The 20,875-nt window shown below is 38.1% G+C and overlaps 1 protein-coding gene across 1 annotated transcript; it reads right to left on the bottom strand.

The window, feature by feature from the left end:
• Positions 1–11,260: 11,260 nt before the first annotated feature.
• LOC115775906 (phospholipase A and acyltransferase 3-like) lies at positions 11,261–18,537 on the bottom strand. Its single transcript, XM_030723420.1, has 7 exons — positions 18,422–18,537; positions 18,291–18,305; positions 16,839–16,885; positions 16,375–16,391; positions 13,863–13,971; positions 13,471–13,724; positions 11,261–11,801 (listed from the first exon to the last, which is right to left on the bottom strand). Exons 3-7 carry the CDS (start codon positions 16,870–16,872, stop codon positions 11,688–11,690), a joined length of 528 nt encoding a protein of 175 aa, XP_030579280.1. The 5' UTR covers positions 16,873–16,885; positions 18,291–18,305; positions 18,422–18,537; the 3' UTR covers positions 11,261–11,687.
• Between the last annotated feature and the right edge of the window lie 2,338 nt (positions 18,538–20,875).

The following is a 20,875-nucleotide window of genomic DNA, read 5'->3' as shown; positions in this document are numbered from 1 at the left end:
GAATGTATGTAAACAAACAATGAAGCTCAATTTGACCAGAATAAGAAACTGTAACAAACTGAAATAATAAAGAGCATCAGCTCCTCAGCTGGTCACTACCGATTAACGCTAACATTAGCTAGTAAACAGTAGTGAGCTAGTTGATGTTAGCAAATGTTTTTGACACCATTTGGAGGACAAATAGATAAGCAGACACTTTTTAACTCAGAGCAGTGGCCCTGCAATATCAGAACAGTTTTCTGGTAAAATTGCCACTGTTACATCCTGTGTGTCTAGAGGACGTGGGAGCAACATACAATCAATAATAAAAACAAGGAAAACCAAAACAGACAGTAAAATAAATCCGGTTTATTTACAAAAGGAACAATGATAACAAACAGAAACACAAAACAATCTCCAAACGGAAGACGCCACCTGTCCTACGAGGGAAAAGAAAATATGGCGCTCACGCCACCGTCCACAACATAAACCACAAACAAGAATCACTCCTCTGAAAACCCGAAGCACGTCTGGGATCGGCCACCAGATAGTTCATGCTCCACCACGGAGTAATAAACCGTCCACACGAGCACCACTGTTGTCTGAACTGGCCTCACCACACTCTCTCCCGGCATCTCCTCTCCGCCTCTTTATATCTGGTGTTGTTAATTAGGATTCTGCAAGATTTATTTCTCTTTATAAAATTTGACAGTAGAGTTTACATAACCTGTGGTTCCTGTTTCCTCTCCCCAGACCCTCTGGCAGCCTCCAAGGCTAGAAACAGGCTACATTTATTGAAAGTACTGTTAAGGAGGCTGAGGAGTAACTAAACTTCTGACACTAAGTAAGAGGTGGGAGCCAGAAAGGTGGGCAGTCATAATGTTGGATAGCTTTGGACATCATCCATCAAGTCTTTACTTAAACCAAATAATAATGAAAATATAATAGTTGATTAATTTCATATTAAATATCTGTTAAAAATCTGTACATAAAAATGTTTTCAGTTAATGTTAAATTCAGACTTTCAGTGACTCTTAAAGAATAAAATTTAAATATTAAGTTCAGGAAGCATCTATATTTACCTGCTGATGGATCTAGAATTTTGAGATGATGTTTGTAACTGACATATTTCCTAATATTTTATCAAATATAAATCACTGTGTTAAATTATTGTTGTGATTTTTAATTTTTTATTAGCTTGTTTTATATCTCATATGTGCTGCAAGATGGAGAAACAACAAAGGTCTCTTGGCTATAAAAAGTTTTTTACCTACACAAGAAATGATTTTGAGGCAACTTACAAAAAAACAAAAGCTTTTCAAATTTTGATAATGTGAAAATAAAACAATCAAGTCTGGTTCTGTATTCTGTATTTTAAGACTTGACATTTAAGTAAATGTTTCCTAGCTGTGCTCTTTGTAGCTCAAATACTCTCCAAGTATGTGAAGAGCTCTCGATGTTCGAGGTTTTTCCTCCACAAACATCTGTAGCTGCACATACTGATCACATCTTTTAAGGCCGGATGGACCCTGTTCTTTATCTTGAAATGTAAGCCCTTCTTTTTGGGTGCTGACAGCAGAACCAGTGAATGACCAAACACTTGTTCCCCAACAGTTTCAGGATTTTACAGAGTCTCTGTTTGTGATGCTCGGTGAAGGTTTCAGGCTGCAGGACCAGCAGGATAACATGAGGTCCAGGAGCACTGAGTCTCTCACACTTTTTTACATGTTCTCTCAGTTTGTCTTCAAAGCTGTTATGAAGCAGCAGATCTGGAGTGTTGATTAGGACTATTTCTTTGTCCCTTAACAGTCCTCTGACCGGCTGGTAGCCTGGTTCTTCCTCAGGGCTGAACATGAGCTCCTCCAGTATGAAGTTCCCCACAGATCTCCTCTCAGACTGGCTGTTCCCCAGCAGAACAACTCTGATCTCAGACACTACAAAGAAAAGAGTAATGAAAGTAATGAAGACAATAAAGTAACTTCATCATAATTGTTTCTGAAAACTGTCAGTCAGGTGAAACCAATCTGAAGCAAATATCTACTCAGATCAGGTGACTTTTCAGATGACCACATTTTCAAATATAGCTGGATAGAACGTTAGAGATATCTAGTTCTAGATTTCCATCTCCCTAAAAAAGAGAGACTATTTCCATGTGTTTGGTCAGTAAAAGAAACCAGAATGTTTCCTTCACCTACAGATTCTGCAGATTTATATACAAACATCTGTTTGACCATGACTATGGGGAAATTACTCACCTTACTTTAAAATGTTAAATCTTTCTGCACCTGTTAGCCACAGCTCCATTTGAATTTTCACTGGTATCTTTTACTTCCTAACTGAAGAAATTGCAGATATTTCTCATATCTGTTTGTCTATGAGTGTTACACCCTGAGCACCACCTGTGAAGTCCTGACCATTAAGACTCAAAGTTCAGTCTGACTCACTGTCTGGCTGCTGCAGATTGTCGTTGTTGCTGCTGTTCGGTAGCTGCAGATCACCTGTGAAAACACACACAGATTAGTTCAGTTCATCAGGATCATTTTAAAAACGTTTGATCTGGTCGTGCTCACATTCACCTGTTAAACAGGCTCTTTAAACCAACCCACACCCTGATAGTTACCCATTTATCCAATAACTTCATATTTTCATTTGATGAAAAACTCACAGTCAGATAGTTCGTCGTAGATGCTGCTGCTGGCTGCAGGCTCCTCATCTGTGATTGTACAGAAACACAAATGTACACATTCATTCACATATTCTTTAACTGGCCTCCCTGATGCACTTTATAGAGATACTTATGTGTCAAAGTGATTCAAACAGAACAGATTAGCAATGAAAAAATATACTTCTTCAAGCCCTTTCCTTTATGAACGTTGGCAATTAATATCCGATCTCCTTTGTCCAAAGACTTTCGGATCATTATTAGTGTTTTCAGTCCAAGTTCTTGAGCAGGACATTCTTCTGTGACCTGGAGCACGACTTCTGTCCGCAGATGGTGTTTGTTGTTTTGCACCATATGACCAAAATATTCCAGCTTCCTTCTGTACTGAGAATTTACTTTTTTTATTTGCTGATACGACACAAAACTTTCACATTAAAAAATGTCTGCTGTACTTCAGTGAGTAAATTTAGTTTGTGATAAAAATGTGAACAAGAGTTTAAAAAAATCGGACCAGAAAACTGATCAGTATTTACTGATATCTATCACAAAGAATATGCAGTAAATGAAATTCATTTCACTTGTGATGTGATTTCCACGTCTCCTCCACTATGCAAAGGTTTCAGATCCGAGTGCACTAAAATACAGTCTTAAATAATATAATAATAAATAATAATAATATATAAAATATATATTATATATATAAATAAATATATATATAAATAATATAATGTATAATTTTATAATGTGACAGCTCCACTGTGCAGCTGTCACATTATAAATATACTGCAGGACTGAGAGTGCGCTGAGGGTAGATTTAAAGGTAGATTTGGTTGGTGTATTTCTAGTGTTGGTTTTGTCCCTAGTTCTCTGTGGCCTAGTCCTCCCTCTGCATTCCTGTTCCCACCTTAAGCTATTTCCCATTTTAACAGTCCATTGTCTCGTGTGCATTGTGTTCAGTTTTGCTTCCCCTTGTCTTGTTTATGTGATTCAGTTCACCTGTTTTTCTCTCTCTCCACACTCCCTAATTACCTGGTGTGTGTGTGTGTGTGTGTGTGTGTGTGTGTGTGTGTGTGTGTGTGTGTGTGTGTGTGTGTGTGTGTGTGTGTGTGTGTGTGTGTGTGTGTGTGTTTGTGTATTGTCTGTGTTTCCTCTTGCCCTTTGTTGAGCTGCCCCCTCATAGTGCTTCTGTGCCCTTGTCCAGTGTTATCCCTGTTTTTCTTGAGTTTTGAATTCCTGGTCCCAGCCCTGCCTTGTTTTTGTATTTTATTTTTGGAAGAAATTTCAGCATTAAAGCTGTCCTTAAGTTCAAGTCCAGTCACTTGTATCCTGCATTGGGTCCACACTGCCTGCCACACAGCTGGATCAGAAGAGTCGACGTGAGCGCGCCTGGCTGGTTGATCGTGCCTCACGGTAAACTCCTCTGCTCTGTTCGGTCCATAACTCTCCCTCTCATTAACTAACTGTACTGCCAGGCTGTCATTCTGATGAAGAGCAGTTTTCTCACATCATTGTGTGATTAAGATTCGCTTCAACAGCAAACAAAAGGTTTTAATCACAAATTTATTTCAATAGTGTCGATAGTTTTTTGCTTAAATACATTTTTGGACTAATTTTGTACTGAAAGTAACTAAATAACTTTTAACATGAGTTGGAGATCTTAATCCACAGCCCTCTGTTTGTTATTGTTATTATTATTATTATTATTATTATTATTATTATTATTATTATTATTATTATTATTATTATTATTATTACAGTAGCACCTGTTTTGCATCCATCCTTTTACCCCCACTTTAGAGGGTGGAATTATGGCTGAGTGTGTGTCTTTGTGGCTTAATCCTTGTCTGTGTGTGTGTGTGTGTGTGTGTGTGTGTGTGTGTGTGTGTGTGTGTGTGTGTGTGTGTGTGTGTGTGTGCGTGCGTGTGTGAGTGTGTGCGTGTGTGTGTGTGTGTGTGTCAGGTTGTCAGTGCTCTTGGGGGGCTGTGAATGGCTCCTAGGTCTTTCTCTATATGCCTCTGGCCTCTGGGGGGCTTTCTGCCCTTATTATTAAGTGTATTTTGTGACAGAGACACAGACATTCACAGTGTCTTACTCACTCACACAAAATAACACACACACACAAACACCACAACACAAGATTATTGGTTTGTTTTGCCATGTTTTCTCACCTGTGTGTATTTTCAGGTACTGTTTGTTTCTTGTTCGTTTTGTATGTTTTTTCTTCTTTTTAGCAGGTGCAGCAGTTGGTGAACATTCTGTTTTCTACTTGTGCTCTGTTCTCTTGTTTTTATATTTTTCTTCTTATTTTCTGCCCCTTTTTCCCCACTTGTCAACTGTATCATTGTCACAATACATATACACTTATGTGAACAATAGCACGAATGAATAAATAAAATAAAAATAAAATCACAATCAAGAGGAGCCTATAGAGAATCTATCGAGCTCGTCCTGGAAAAGCAAATATGTTTGGCACAGCAGTGGAATCAGATCATAATTCTGATCGTGAAAACTGCCAGAGAGGACAGGCTTTAAAAAATAAAAAGAGTTCAACAACTACAGCTCCTGGACGCGTTGCAAAATAATAATAACAAAATACAACATGAAGTAATAGCAAAATGAGGAATTCTTAATTTTGTTCTTGCATATATTTGTATTTCATATTCCACTCATTCAGCTTAAAAAATAAATGCATTTCTTATAACATAGCAGCCTAGTCTGGAGAGACATTTCGAGTTGTGTGACTTTCTATTTATTCTGTGATGATGAACTTGATGATGATGAACTTGATGATGATGAACTTGATGATGATGAACTTGATGATGATGAACTTGATGATGAACTTGATGATGATGAACTTGATGATGATGAACTTGATGATGATGAACTTGTCTTTACAGCTTCAGCACTTTGAGATTTGACACATGGAATCATTTTCTGTGCCTTTTTTTCAGTTCAGTGACTTTGTGAGACTCTTGTGAGTCCTGTATAGATGAGGCTCTGTGTACTGAGTCTAACACCTCTCTGGAAGCTAACTGCCTCCTGACTGAGCTAGCTTACTAGCTTGCAGGTACAGAGTGTGTTTGCCCTTTTAGACTGGCGTGTGCACAGGATCCAATCACAGCGCAGAGCACTGCACCAGCTGAGAGGACCAAGTTTTATTTAGTTATGTGATTCTTCAGACGCAGCAGATTAGTCCCCACGCTGTGGAGTCTGACACATGTGACACAGAATGACTCCCATCACATAAACAGAAGAAGAAAGCAGATTAATTTTATTCTCAGTTGAGTTGAACTTACTGTCAGGCAGCATTTTGTCACAGCTGCTGCTGTTTAGAGGTTCAACATCATATGTGACTGTAACACAGACAGAAATACACTTTCATTCATCAACTGCAGGAATATTTGTTAAAGCAGCTCTGCTCAGTTCACACGAACTCACCAGATGTTTCAGCCGTGCTCAGCTGGAAACATGATGGAGGAATTTCAGGCTGTTTAAAAAAAATACAGTTCAAATTAATAAAACTAACTGGCAGTTATTAATTTACTTCAGACAAGTACAAAGGAGTAATGGGGTCATTAGAGGTCAAAATAAAGTTGAAAAAATTTCAATAAGACAAATGAACTCAGATTCACACAACATTTGTGACAACATCACAGATTTAGGAGAAAACTGAAAAAAAAATGGTGTTCTGCTCCATATGTTTTATTTAACATTGTTTTCCATAATTCAGTAATACTTTTTTTAGATTTGACTGCTTAAATGCTGAATATGAGGGTAACGTTTTGTATAAATTTGGTTAAAGAAACACTTTATCAGTCGTTGTTGGGGAAATGTCTCCACCTGTTGACTCACATTAAGTACTGCACAAACAAAAGAAACCCTGTTTTGTTTGTTTTTTTTAGCTCTGATCAATACTGTATCAGCTTCTATCGAAAGAAAGAACAAAAATGAAAAATTGTACTTTTAATAGTAAGAAAAACAAGAACTTGTTAATGGTAAATGATGTTCACCCACTAACATAAACATAAATCTAATATTCCCATAACTAATCTATGCAAAAGTAAATTAATACCCAGAGCTTCAGTTTCATCCTGCTTCATGTTCACACATTGAGCATCACACATGCTGATACAGCCAACGTTCTCCTGGTGGGAGGAGAACATTTCCTCCTCCTCTGATGTAGCAGCACTGATTTGTTTCTGCACTGTTAATCATTGGAGTGTTTTTTCCTTTTATGATCACTTTTATTTTGGACTCTGGACTCTGAAAGTGTGATTTGCTGATCTATAAGCCAGCAAGCATGAAACTGCTTAAATATGAGCACATCACAACCAACAGTATTTCGAGCAGATGTGTTAAACCTCTGAAGCTGTGATACTCACCAGAGGTCGGCCTGTCATGAGTGTTGTGTATTTTTTCTGCTGCGGTTTCTTCTGGAACATGATGTCACAGTGATGGTGTCAGTCTGTGTGGCACACACCTGAAGATCAATATGTTTTCAGTATTTACAATTATAGATCTTTTAAAATGAATTTGAATCCAAACACACTGAGGGACGAGTTTCTACTCTTCACAGATGTTTGTTCCACCCCCTCCACCTGCCCCTCACTCCTTCACCTCTGCAAAAGTGACCTTGCACGTGCACCTTACCTGAACACAGAAATCATTCATGCTTATAGAGGCAGAACATCTGTCTACAGTTACAGTCTTTACAACCTGCTAAACTTTCACCCAGTTTTCTGCTTCTTTGGTTTATTTCTCAAACTGTTTTCTGGTTTTTCATCGGCCCCCTCACTGGTTCTTGGTCTGTGACGATGATTATGGGTTTTGTGTGTTGTTGTTGTTGTTGTTGTTCTTCATGGTAAGCTTCTCAGTTTTAACTTCTAAACTTTGACACAGGTCAGGTCTGAAGTCCCACGTTACCATTAACAGCATGTTTCCATAATCTAAACCTAATCAAATGTATTTAAACATTAATTATACAAAAACCGCTCAGGCACAGTTTCAAGTTTATCTTTGGTTTTAAATTATCTCTTGTAAATAATCAATTTAATCAGCAGTTAGTGTTCAAATGTCTTCCATAATATTTGTTTCTAATATTTTGATCCCTCTGTGCAAAAACAGAACAAAGGAAACAAAAAGAAACTCCACCTTTATGATCTCAGCAGTAAACATAAGTTTACATGTTTCCAGAGCTACAGAAACTGTAAATCATAAAGTTCATACTGCAGCGGTTTAATCAGAGCAGGTTTACTGAATTGTGATGGTTTTGGTGTTGGTTTACTTACCTGAAATAGTTTCTTCTGAGTTTCTTTCCAGGTCCAAGAAGGAAAGTTCAGAGTGAGAAGTTCCTCTGAGAGCCGAGTTACTGCAGAGACCATCAGAGGAGCTCAGAGAGGGAAGAAGTGCTGCAGTCTGTCTGCAGCCTCCCAAAAACAGCCATCACTGTTTCCTTTAACCATTAATATGATAATATTTCCCTATCACGGTGGCTTTGGTTAGTGAAAACTTAACAAACCTGATGAAACATTAACCATACAAGGAACATGTTCATATGAGGCACTGAAAAAACAATGTTAGCTGGTTGGAGGAATTTCAGTCTCACTTTTCACTTCAGTTCATTTTCTCAGAGGTTTACATTTTCTCCTCCTTAATGAAAAACACACTCTGTATGTTATGAAGCTTACATAAGAATAAATAACGTGTATTTATGTGACATATTTCTGGGTCTTTGAGCTGAATTATAATGATGTGTTATCAGAGACACATTTGTTTTTGTATGTCTCTTATTTAAATTGTGTTTCTTGCTCCTGTTTTTCTTCAGCTCCTCTATTTCTTTTAGCTGCCTTTCTTTTAGTTTTATCAATTTGAGAGATTGTCAAACAGTTTCATCCTTTTTTCTCTTCCACTGTCTCTGTTTCTTTCATCTGTTCTTCAGTTCTTTTTTCCATCTTTTTTATTTCTTCTTCATATTCTCTTTCGAGGTCCTCAGACTCTCTTTGCATCAATTCTCTTTCAGGATCTTCTTCACTTTTTTCACAGCTTCAGCCTCTCGGAGCATCTCCTTAGTGAAACACTCACCACCAATTTCGTCACCATTTCCTCAATCTTTGTTATCAGCTCACTGACCTGTTTGTGGTTTTGTTCATCATAGTTATTAAACACACGATATCTTCCTCCACAGATCACCGTCTTTAAGGAATCCTCATGTCCCATTTCAATGAATTCCTCCACACTGGATCAGGCTTCAGTCTCCTTTTGTAAAAAGAACAATGGTGAAAATTAAAAAAAAAAAAAAAGAAACTTGGCAGATTTCTGTTGAACTTATTTCAGATATACATTTTTTAAGTGACAGGAGAGAAACATTTTCTATGATACATATAAATGCCAAAGACTGGAAGCAGTTAATGTGGTTACACTTTTTGCTGTGTGACAGTCACACTTAAGTAACTGGGCTTCTTCACTTTGCTTAAAAAAAGAAAAGAAAAGAAATTTTGTTTGTAAAGACCAATACAAGCATTGTTTTGAATCATTTTGTATTTTTAGGTGGTGCTCTCACTGCAGTATCATTCCTGTTTCAGCGCTCAGTGGTGTTTTGTGTAGCCTTTTTAAATTACAAACCTTTAGATTACGACTTATTTCATAGTGTAATTTTCACGTTTTATCCAAAGCACACTCTCTGCTGAATCATCAGCTCTAAATTATATTCATAGTATTCACTTGTGTCTTTAGGGATTTGCTGGCTTAGCATAGCAAAAAAAGTCCCTTCAAGGTGCTTTATATTGTAAGATAAAGACCCTAAAATTATACAGGGAAAACCCCAACAATCAAACAGCCCCTTATGAGCAGCACTTGGTGACAGTGGGAAGGAAAAACTCCCTTTTAACAGGAAGAAACCTCCATCAGAACCAGGCTCAGGGAGGGGCAGTCATCTGCTGAGACTGGTTGTCGGTGAAGGCAGGGAGAAAAGACAGGACTACAGAAGAGGGGCCTGAAAGCTGAAGGCTCTGCCTCCCATTCTACTCTTAAGTATCCGAGGAACCACAAGTAAGCCAGCAGTCTGAGAGTGAAGTGCTCTATTGGGGTGATACGGGACTATGAGGTCTTTGAGATAAGATGGTGCCTGATTATTCAAGACCTTGTAGGTGAGGAGAAGGATTTTAAATTCTATTCTAGATTTAACAGGGAGCCAATGAAGAGAAGCCAGTACGGGAGAAATCTGCTCTCTCTTTCTAGTCCCTGTCAGTACTCTAGCTGCAGCATTTTGGATCAGCTGAAGGCTTTTCAGGGAGCTTTTAGGACAGTCTGATAATAATGAATTACAATAGTCCAGCCTAGAAGTAATAAATGCATGAATTAGACTTTCAGCATTACTCTGAGAAAGGATGTTTTTAATTTTTGAAATATTGCGCGAATGAGTCCCTCCCCCAACCACCCCACCACATTTTGGTTTGTTGCCTCAGGGCAACAAGATGTGATGCGGCTGTAGTCTCCCTTATTGAGCAGCCAGGCAGTCACAATGGTCCTGTTAATAAAATAGAATATCAGCTGGTGGTGCTTCTTTGACCTGATTTAGTTGCAGTTCAGTGCAATGAGAGAGTCAGCAGATCCACCACACCTATATTCTTATTTACTCTCTCACCACAGCAAGACAGGGGACTTTGATCCTTTTCTTTAGTTTGTGATCCCACCTACCAACCTCGATGGCTGGTTGTGCTCCAGTGCAATTACTGAGAAGACTGATCAGTTACAGTGTATCACAAAAGTGGGTACACCCCTCATATGTCTGCATATATTTAAGTATATCTTTTCATGGGACAACACTGACAAAATGACACTTTGACACAATGAAAAGTAGTCTGTGTGCAGCTTATATAACAGTCTTCATGTAGAGCAACAATTCATCTTTTAAGATCCTCAGAGAGTTCTTTGCCATGTTGGAACTTTCAGTGACCAGTATGAGAGAGTGTGAGAGCTGTACTACAAAACTGAACACACCTGACACCTAGCAACACTAACGAGTCACATGACATTTTGGAAGGGAAATGACAAGCAGTGCTCAGTTTGGATCTCCTCAGTAACACTGAACACCACACCCAGTCTGTAATGGAGCAAAATCCACCTACAGTACTTCATACTGTGTGCAGGTGTCAGAAGGCTGTAGGTGCAGGCATATTTTTAATTCTGTGAAAGTGAAAATGAATGAATAAAGAATATGAAACTGATAGTCAAGGTTAATGTGAAGATCCACATCCATCTCACACATTCTGAAAGTGAAATTAAAATTATGCCAGAAGAACATACCTGAAAGACATGTCTGTGTTTGTGATCTGATGTGTTTAACATGTTTTACTCATGAGTAACATTTAAAGGAAAAGAAAACTTGTTAAAATGAGATCAACACATCGTCCAAATCCTGAACCTTTAAGTTTCTGCATGTAAAATCTTTATGTATTTCTGCTGATCTCATGTTTCAACCATTCTAAACATATTTTTAATTTTGTGAAAGTGAAAACGAATGAATAAAGAATATGAAACTGATAGTCAAGCTTAATTGACAATCTTGGATTTATTTTTCAACACCTGACAAAAAAAAAAAAACAAGAATATTTGGGATTCTGTTTCAGTATTTGTGGTAAAATAAGTGACAGGTACAAAGATTTTCTGGAGCAGATCAACATTTTCTCCTTGTCTCTCTTCATTGTTGTTGAAGTGCAGGAACTCCCATCTGTTTAGTGCCATGCTGTCATTTACATGGGACACTCAAGTGGCTTTGTTCCACTTGAACTCATGAGCAAATTTTTGCGGTTAAGAAATGACTGAAAAATATGGGAGGAGATTTATGGGTTTAAGCAGGCAGCAACTGAAAGTGGGACATTTTAATGAGGTTTAAAATCTGGATAATGTGAGATATTAACAACAAAAAAAGAAAACCAGGAGATAAACAATAAACACAATCATCAACAAATATACAACAAAGCTTTTAAAGTTTACTGTCATGATGAAAAAGGGTTTAAATTATAAACACCATAAAAGATGGATGAACTCAGTATGAGTTGGGTCTAGACCGTGATTCCTTAGAACGTGAAGCCAGAATTCCCAGCAAGGCTGCTCCACCTACGACACCTACGACAGTTGCGACTTCGACTGCTTTTTGCACCTGCAGCAGGAAAAACATCTTTTAGTTGGTCTGCAGAAAGAATATTCCAGTCATTTATTGCTGAAATGATTCACAACTCTGAGAAATGCTGAAGTCTAAAATCAGAATATATTTGTTGTGCTCTGATAAATTCTTTTATTATCACAGCAGAAACTTTGTTTGCTGATCAAGAAAAAACATGTTGTGGAAAATGTTGTTTCTCTGCCTCCTGCTGGTGGTTTTCTCTCCAGCTGCGTCACAGCTGTGTTCAGTCAGGTAATCAATCTTTCTAGTTTAGTGCTTAGAAGTATTTGTTGTGTGTGACCTTTGGCCTTTTTTGGGCCTTTCCATCAGTGTACCCCTTGCTGATTACCTGCTAATGACCTTCAATGGATTCAACACTTGGTGCTTACGCTGCCTCCTGTGTAATGAGGACCTTCGTGTCCTCGTCTCCTACTGTAGTGTTAATAGTTCACTGTGAGGTGAACACAGTCTGTCATTCATATATCAGCAGGTTAGGGTATAAAACAAGAAACACACTATTAACATTTACATGAGATTTTTGTTAGTCATGCTGATTGTTTTCATGGTGCATTACTGTGAATTGTGGGAGGGCATTCTCTCATTTCCTGCCATTGAAGTTGATCCAGTGTGTCCTCTGCTAAAGAGCTAATAAATGAATCACTGAAGCACCTTTCCTTAGTATTTAGAGAATTTGAGCAGCTGTTATCAATACACAGGAAATTATTTATTCCCTATTTGGGAAATTATTTTGTTACAGCAGTTAAATGATGATGAAATAGTAATACATATAAATAATAATATAGATTTACCCTGTAATACCAAGTGTATTATATTTGATATGAGTTTTGAGACCTCCTGAAAAACCTGAGTTACACAATAAATTTCTTAAGCAGGTAATCGTCAGATGTCGCAAAAATGATACAAATTAAAACTCATAAGTAAATTGATTAAAAAAATTATTTGTCAGAAGGTTCAATAAACACTCCAATATTCTGGCAATTATTTCTTGGTTCAGGCATTGAAAGGTTGATATTATCTGGCAGGTGACTCTCTGGCAGACAGGTACACTCAGCTTTACTGCTGTACTTTATGAAGTACACCTTATAGTTGTGGGGCTGGAGCCTTTCAGAACTGCCTTAATTCCTTTAAATTATGGCTGCCACTGTTAATTCTGGAGAATGTCACCAGTTAATAAGAACCTTCCTAAACAAAACTGACTGTTCAGCTGAACCCTGTAAATTTTAGACATGGCTCGGCCTCTCTCCCTCCCAGCTCTGCTCCAATCAGCCTGCACACCTGCAGTTATCAGCTATAACCTGCAGAATATCCATTTCCATCTTCACTGCTGCTCTGCCAGATGGTTCTGTCCATTCAGCTGGTATTACAGTAACACTAAGATCTTTGTGTTTGTCTCTGCTGTGTCTTCATATTCTAATTCACTGCCAGTCAGTGTCATGTATGATCAAGTTTATATCTGGGAAAGTATCACCTACCATAGTAATTGTGTTTTTTTGATTTGTTACTTGTACTAATAATGAAACTCCTCACCCACATGCACAAAGTTGCCTCAACAATGAGCCGCAGACTAATAGTGGTACTTTTTTCCTCTTTTCACAGCAGCCCATAAACGGTCTGACCTGAGAAGAAGTAACATGGTTTAACCCACCTGCTGGGATTCAGCCACACCATAGCGCAGCTCGTTGACAAAGTGCTCACAGTTATATGATAAAAGGTTGTATTCCAGCTGTTTGTCCATCACTGCTTTAGCCTTCTTCACAATAACATTTGCTGGGTGGGGTTTATACTCCTTGTCCAGGCTGTTGTTGACTTTCCACTTGTCTTTTCCCACCACATTCCACAACTTCTGCTTCAGCACAAAGCCGTTTCCAGCTGTGACAGAGGTACTGATGGAGCCTCCAGCTGTGACAGAGGAAAAAATAAGGATTACTTATAAAGAGTTTATATACTAAACGTATATACTAAACACTTTTTTGTTCCATACTGGGAAAGGTTAGGATTTAGACTCAAGAATTATAACAGTCATATAGGGGGACTTACAGTCCTCTACAAAGTGAACAACAAAGCCGTCACCGACATACACGGCCCAGTGCTGATAGTTGTCACGAAAGATCTGAATCAGGTCCCCAAGCTCTGGTTCCCTGTCATCCTAGAATTAGAAAAGAGGAGAACATCCAAATGTATATAAGAAAGCTTGTAAAACCGGACCAAACTGGCTTCATAACACAAAGACAGGGAATTGACAATGTGAGGAGGGCCCTGAATTTACAGTTGTTGGCACAAAAGAGAGGTGCTCCTTCAATGCTTCTCAGTCTTGATGCTGAGAAGGCATTTGACCGAGCGGACACTCAAACAAATGGGCTTCAATGACACCTTTCTTAGATGGATCCAAGTCTTTTACAAGAACCCCAGATCTAGAGCTAGGGTTAATGGACACTGCTCTGAGTATTTCCCGCTGGGGTGTGGCACCCGACAAGGAGATGCCTTGTCATCCTCGTTATTTGCACTTAGTATAGAGCCGCTTGCAGAATTGATTCGGTCCAACCCCAAGATCCAGGGAATATGTGATGAAACAAACGCTCAACATAAATTGTCACTCTTCGCGGACGATATATTATTATTCCTGGAGAACCCCATTACATCTGTCCCCGCTCTTTTCCATAGCCTCATTGCATACAGTGTAATATCAGTATACAAGGTTAATACAAATAAATCCGAAGCTATGATGATTGTGGGAGATTGGCCCCCTCAGTTAGATGATTTAGTCTCCTTTAAAAAAGCCAAGCAAGGATTTAGATACCTTGGAGTATTTCTCACCCCGAAGACCACCCAACTGTTCTCCTCAAATTATGATAAATTAATAAAAAAGCTAAAGCAAGACTTAAATAGATGGGATATGCTTCCACTCTCATTCCTTGGATGGATTGAATGCATTAGGATGAATATTTTACCAAGATTACTATTCCTTTTTCAGTCACTCCCAGTTTTTATACCACAGTCTATATTCAAAATGTTAGAAAGAATTATATCAAGGTTCATTTGGCAGAATAAAAGACCGAGAATAAGACTCAAGGTTCTGATGTCAGGTAAAAATAAAGGAGGCTTAGGGATATCCGATTTAAGACTCTATTATTGGGCTGCTCAAATAAGATCAATAGTGGCATGGATCATCAAGGACCCAGAAATACAATGGGTCTCTATTGAGGAACACTCATTACCAGGTATAAGCCTCTCAACTCTCCCGTTTATTTGGCGATCTCTGAAAAAAATTAAAATAAGTAATATATGGGTCAAACAAACATTGAAAGTATGGAATCAAATACAGAAACGACTAAAGGGAACTATAGCTCTATCAAGAGCCATGCCTATCAAGGGGAATATGGAGTTTGTACCTTCTCTGTATAAGGCCTTTGACAGATGGGCTGAACACGGGCTGATTACAATAAATCAGTTATTTGAAAGCAATATATTTATGACCTTCCTCAAATTAAAGGATACTTTTGCCCTTTCCTCAACGGGATTTGTATAGGTTTCTACAGGTTAGGCATTATTTAACACAACGTCCAGATTGGGAACACATTAAAAGAGAACCAACAAACATAGAAAAACATTTAACTGATTTACTTGAAAATTCAGGAAACATGAAAAAACAAGTATCCTTAATGTATAAAAAATTGATGATCGACAAGGCAAATGACACTCAGCATATTAAACAACAATGGGAGATGGAATTGAATATCACTTTAGAGGAGGAATTATGGGAGGACATCTGTACTGGCTGCCACAAGGGAATTGGGAGTCAGTACTGGAGAGAATTTGATTGGAAGTGTAAAATAAGATTTTTTCAAACTCCACTCAAAAGCTCTCTCTCAAAGAGCAGTGTAAGTGATAAATGTTGGAGGGGATGTGGCCAAGTAGGCGATCAGACCCATATATTCTGGGACTGTCCTCAGATACAACCTTTTTGGAAAAATGTTAAAGAGGTACTGGAGAGAATACTAAAATTAAACATCACTTTTGACCCTGTAACTTTCATACTTGATGTGTTCTCTGATCACCTCACACATGACCAAAGAACTTTGCTACATATCCTTCTAATGACAACTAGGAAGGTGATTACAACAAACTGGATGAAGCCCGACCCACCAAATATGCATCACTGGACACAGAAATTTAAGCATGTATATATAATGGAAAGACTGACTGCCCAACTACAATCGAAAGCTCAGAGCTTTGAAAGACTGTGGAAGCCTATTGTGACTTTTCTTAATTAAGGTGCATATTTCTCTGACCTGCCTCTCTGTCTATTCTGTTTGGGTCCCTGTCCTACCTTACCATGTATGATGGGATTTAGTGTACGGATAATGATGTGAAGCCCCAATTTGAGTCTCAGGATAAAACTGTTTGTATGTAAATTGCCTGTTTGGTTGGCAATAAAGTTTAAAAAAAGAAAAGAGGAGAACAAAAACTTTCCACTATTAAAAAATGATTTTTCTGACCAGCGTCAGTAGCATGTCAGAGTCTTCATGTACTGAGTTTTAGTCTGACTTACCTGATGCCCTCCAGCATCTGCAGGAAAACAAAATCTTAATCTTAGTACAGCATCAGAGTTATGGCTTTTTGGCTTTTGATTTTATTGGATGAAAACATATTGATTCAAAAAAACAATTTACACACCATTTGACAAATGTATCAGCCTTGAAAGCTTTAATGACGTACCCATGCTGATGTATGTCTACACTGACTTAAAGATTGGTGAATAATAAGTTATAGGGTCACCTAGGCAACCGGAGCCTGGAATGTGTGGTGATGTGCGATGAACGAATTGCTTCAGTGTGTGTGTGGCTTTAGTTTGACATCAATAGCGAAAAGAACAAAAATGAGGGGCTGTTTCAAATAAATAGCTTTGTCTGTATCTCTTTTTTGCATGTCTCCAATTATTAATTATGAATGTAAATTGTGGACAGTGAGAAATGACAGCATGCTATCCAAATTAATAAACTGCGGCAGACTCACAAGAAGAAGATGGTGATGATGATGATGATCCCATGATGTCTCAAGACCTACGTAAAAAAAATGAACTGAAGATGAGACTGTCTGCTGGGTTTTATGGAGCTGAAGAAAAAGGAACATTTTGTGTTAAACTGTAACATTTTAACACACACTCCATTATTATCTCTTCCAGTGCTAATGCAAACACCGCAAATGTATGCCTCAGCTCACACTATGCTTTAATGATGCAAAATTTTGTTTCAAGAGAGACTGAAACTCTTGGTGGCTCACGCGCATGCGTGGAGTGACACAGTAGGTAGTGCGGCAAATTGTTCATTACTTACAAAACGGCCAATGTGAGAGGTTTTGTGTGGACCGATGATGAGGTTGGATCGCTGCTGCACACAACGCTGAATTACAAAACGGTAAAAACACAGGAAAAGCATAAGAAGCACTCGTGAATCCGCGAGTACTGTTTATCAGTTTGCGCGTGCGCGAAAAACTGGCCGTCGCAACCATAGTGCGCATGTGCGAGTCGAGCGTTTTCAAATCACCCCGGTTTCAAGTGTTTACACGAAAACGCAAGCCGGTGCGTTTCTGAAACGCTCCACTCTGGACCCCGTTTCTGAAACACATCGTTTTCACTCTGTTGTCGTGTAAACAGAAGGGCGAAACGCATCAAAACGACACCGTTGTCGTGTAAACGCAAGGCCGAAACGCATCAAAACGACACCGTTTCAAAATGAAAACGGTCTCGTGTAAACGGCACCTTACTGTGAACCGGCTTTACTCACAGCTGAAATTCTAGTTGCCATGCAATCAAAAGTGAAACAGAAAGCTAACCGTTCCCAGGTGGAAAAAACAGACGTTTCCCTCCCACAGAACACAAACTATAAAAATTTTCTGTTGTGCTGAAAAATGATTAGTTTGAAATAGATTTTTCTGAAAGACCTTCGTTTACAACTATTTAGCTGTTTTCATTCATGGTTGGGATATCCATGGCACCAAAATCTGTGCCAATGCAGTTACAAGTTGCTGTAAGTTGCCTGTCAAAGAACAGGACAGCAAAGATCTGCTTTTTGCTCAGATTGCTCAGGACACAAGGCTAAAATGCTGCACATTATCTGATCTAATTCATATTTTGATTCATTTATTTATTTGAATTCATATATTTATTCAGACACTAAACCTATGACTATTGGATGTTTCCAAACTGTACTAATGTACACTATCAAAAAATTATGTCTGATTAAGACTTAAAATAAACTATATGTCTAAAAACCCTTTCAGATTCTTGTGAAACTACTGAAAATTAACAGATTTCAATTAACTTTGACTGTGTTCTGTGTTATCTTTAATGAGATTTATCCTGTTCCTGAATTTTGATGTTTAAGTGAGATCTCATACCTTAGCTTATCTGTCCACATCACAGAAACACAAACTCTATTTGAAGGTATTTAGTTTCAGTCCACTCACCTGCTGAAGTCAGTCCTGCATAGAAAAGTGTTATGAGTGAACAGTTAGAATGGAAAGCTACCCTATATATATAGGCCAGTTCATCAAACACATTCTGAAAGTGAAATTAAAATTATGCCAGAAGGACATACCTTTAGTAGTGAGGTTATGGAGCGCGTTTGTGTCACACTGAATGGCATATAAATTTAACTGCTCTGCAACTACTTCCAGAACGTCTTCAGAAAAAGAAAAATATTGGACCATGGACCCTTTTCCCCCATGCTTCCTCCTGGGTGAGACTGTGTCCTAGCTGTCCTACCATCCCCTGTTGCAGGGAGGTGGTCTGTTCTGCTCTCGCACAGCTGACGGGGGCAGAATGACAAATGTGGATTCTCATATCCTCCCACAGCAGCACTGCATGTCCTCAGTAGTTCTCAGTGTGGGCACCCTGCCCCGGCATTTCCTGGATAGGCAGCTGTCCGAGGGGCTATCAGGTTGATCTTGCCAGTAACATTTGTTTGTATGGGTGGCTGTAGCCCAAGGGGTCAGCTACTAATCCCTGACTGCCCCAGCCTGCATGCCAAAGTATCCTTGGGCAAGATACTGAAACCCAACTTGCATTCATTGGCATGTATACAGAAGGTTACATTGATATTTATTATAACTTTCCTGTGTTTCATTTCAGTATCTGTCAGTTTATGTGGGATCAGAATGGGGAAACCATCTACATTTGAATATATAATAAAATGCAAAAATTGATTTTAAAATTAATTCTAAGTTGTGGAAAAAAGCAGTACTATTGGCAGGTATTTGTCTCCTGAGTAACACTGACCACCACATCCAGTCTGTAACGGAGCAATATCCACCTGCAGTACTTCATACTGTGTGGAAGTGTCAGAGCATCTTTAGGCTGTCGGTGCAGGCAGTTCATAATACTTGTCCTGCTTTTTTTATTGAGTATTAAAAACTCTTTTTTTTGGTTCTAGTAACTCTTCGAGCTTGTTTTTATACATTTAAGAACAGTAAGCAGTAGATGTTTGTAATTAGATCCATGAGTACCTGGATAATGACTCTGTACACCACCACAGTGGATTTGAACTCAAACTGCAGACTTTCAGCTTTAATTCAAGGCCCTTAACCAAAGTGTCACATAAACTGATTAGGAATCAAAGTTATTTTTATCCATGGTCCCTTTTTTTCAGTCTTAAAAAACAATTTAGGCCTGGAATAATTTAATAATAACCACATGGTAACAATGGCAGAGGTCAGAGCCCACCTCAGCTCCAGAGACTGATTTAAACACTCGGTCACATTTGGAAACACTTTGGATTTTGGTCAGAAGAAAGAAACGGTGGAAGCTAAACTGTCCAGATTTGATGATGAATGAACTCATGAGCAGCAGAACTCACTCAGGACATCCAGCATTGATTTTGTATAGCATGGCAGAACGGTTTTGTAGGTATGTAGATTGTTATAAAAGACATGCTTATTTAGAATTTAGTTTACCTGTACAGGTAATCACGCCTCTGTTTATGTTGGTTTGCCCTTTTATGGATGTAATGTGTGATTTTGAGAAGGAAGCAAAAGAGGCAAAGCTCAGTTTTCCCACAACAACTAAAATACCAACATAAAAATATAAAATCTACCATCAATTTTTTTCTGCACATATTGTTTTTTGAGAAACAAAAAGTAATTTGGCAAAAAAATCCTGAGACATGCTGAGATGTTTAATTCTAATATTCAATCCATTTCTTTAAAAAGCAGAATGTGTTGAAATTCACTAGAGACCCCCCCCCCACACACACACACACAGATTCATAAATGACTGATATGGGAGGAGGTTTGTGCGTTTAAGCAGCCAGCAACTGAAAGCAGGACATTTTGAAATGGTTTAAAACCTGGATAATGTGAGCTATTAACTCCAAAAAAAGAAAACCAGGAGATAAAGATAAACACAACTATCAACAAATATACAACAAAAGCTTTTAAAGTTTACTGTCATGATGAAAAAGTGTTCAGAAAAGAGAAAGATAAGGAAACTCATTAAAATGAGTGCAGAACATCGTCCAAATAGTGAACATCTTTAATTTTCTGCATGTAAAATCTGTATGTATATATATGTGTGTGTGTGTGTGTGTGTATATATATATATATATATATATATATATATATATATATATATATATATATATATATATATATATATAAAATGTAAAGTTTTTAAAGTTTAAAACATACAAATAAATAAACAAACAGGGCCCAAATGCACAGTTCACAGTGTTAAACATTGCATTTAACAAATCGAGTACACAAAAAGCATATATATATATATATATATATATATATATATATATATATATATATATATAAACTGCTCAAAAGATAAAGGGAACACTTAAACAACACAATATAACTCCAAGTAAATCAAACTTCTTTGAAATCAAACTGTCCACTTAGGAAGCAACACTGACAATCATTTTCACATCCTGTTGTGCAAATGGAATAGACAACAGGTGGAAATTATTGGCAATTAGCAAGACACACTCAATAAAGGAGTGGTTCTGCAGGTGGAGACCACAGACCACTTCTTGGTACCTATGCTTTCT

Source organism: Archocentrus centrarchus, unplaced genomic scaffold, assembly GCF_007364275.1.
Source record: "Archocentrus centrarchus isolate MPI-CPG fArcCen1 unplaced genomic scaffold, fArcCen1 scaffold_26_ctg1, whole genome shotgun sequence".
Taxonomy (NCBI): domain Eukaryota; kingdom Metazoa; phylum Chordata; class Actinopteri; order Cichliformes; family Cichlidae; genus Archocentrus; species Archocentrus centrarchus.
This window is presented reverse-complemented; position numbering and strand designations above follow the sequence as displayed.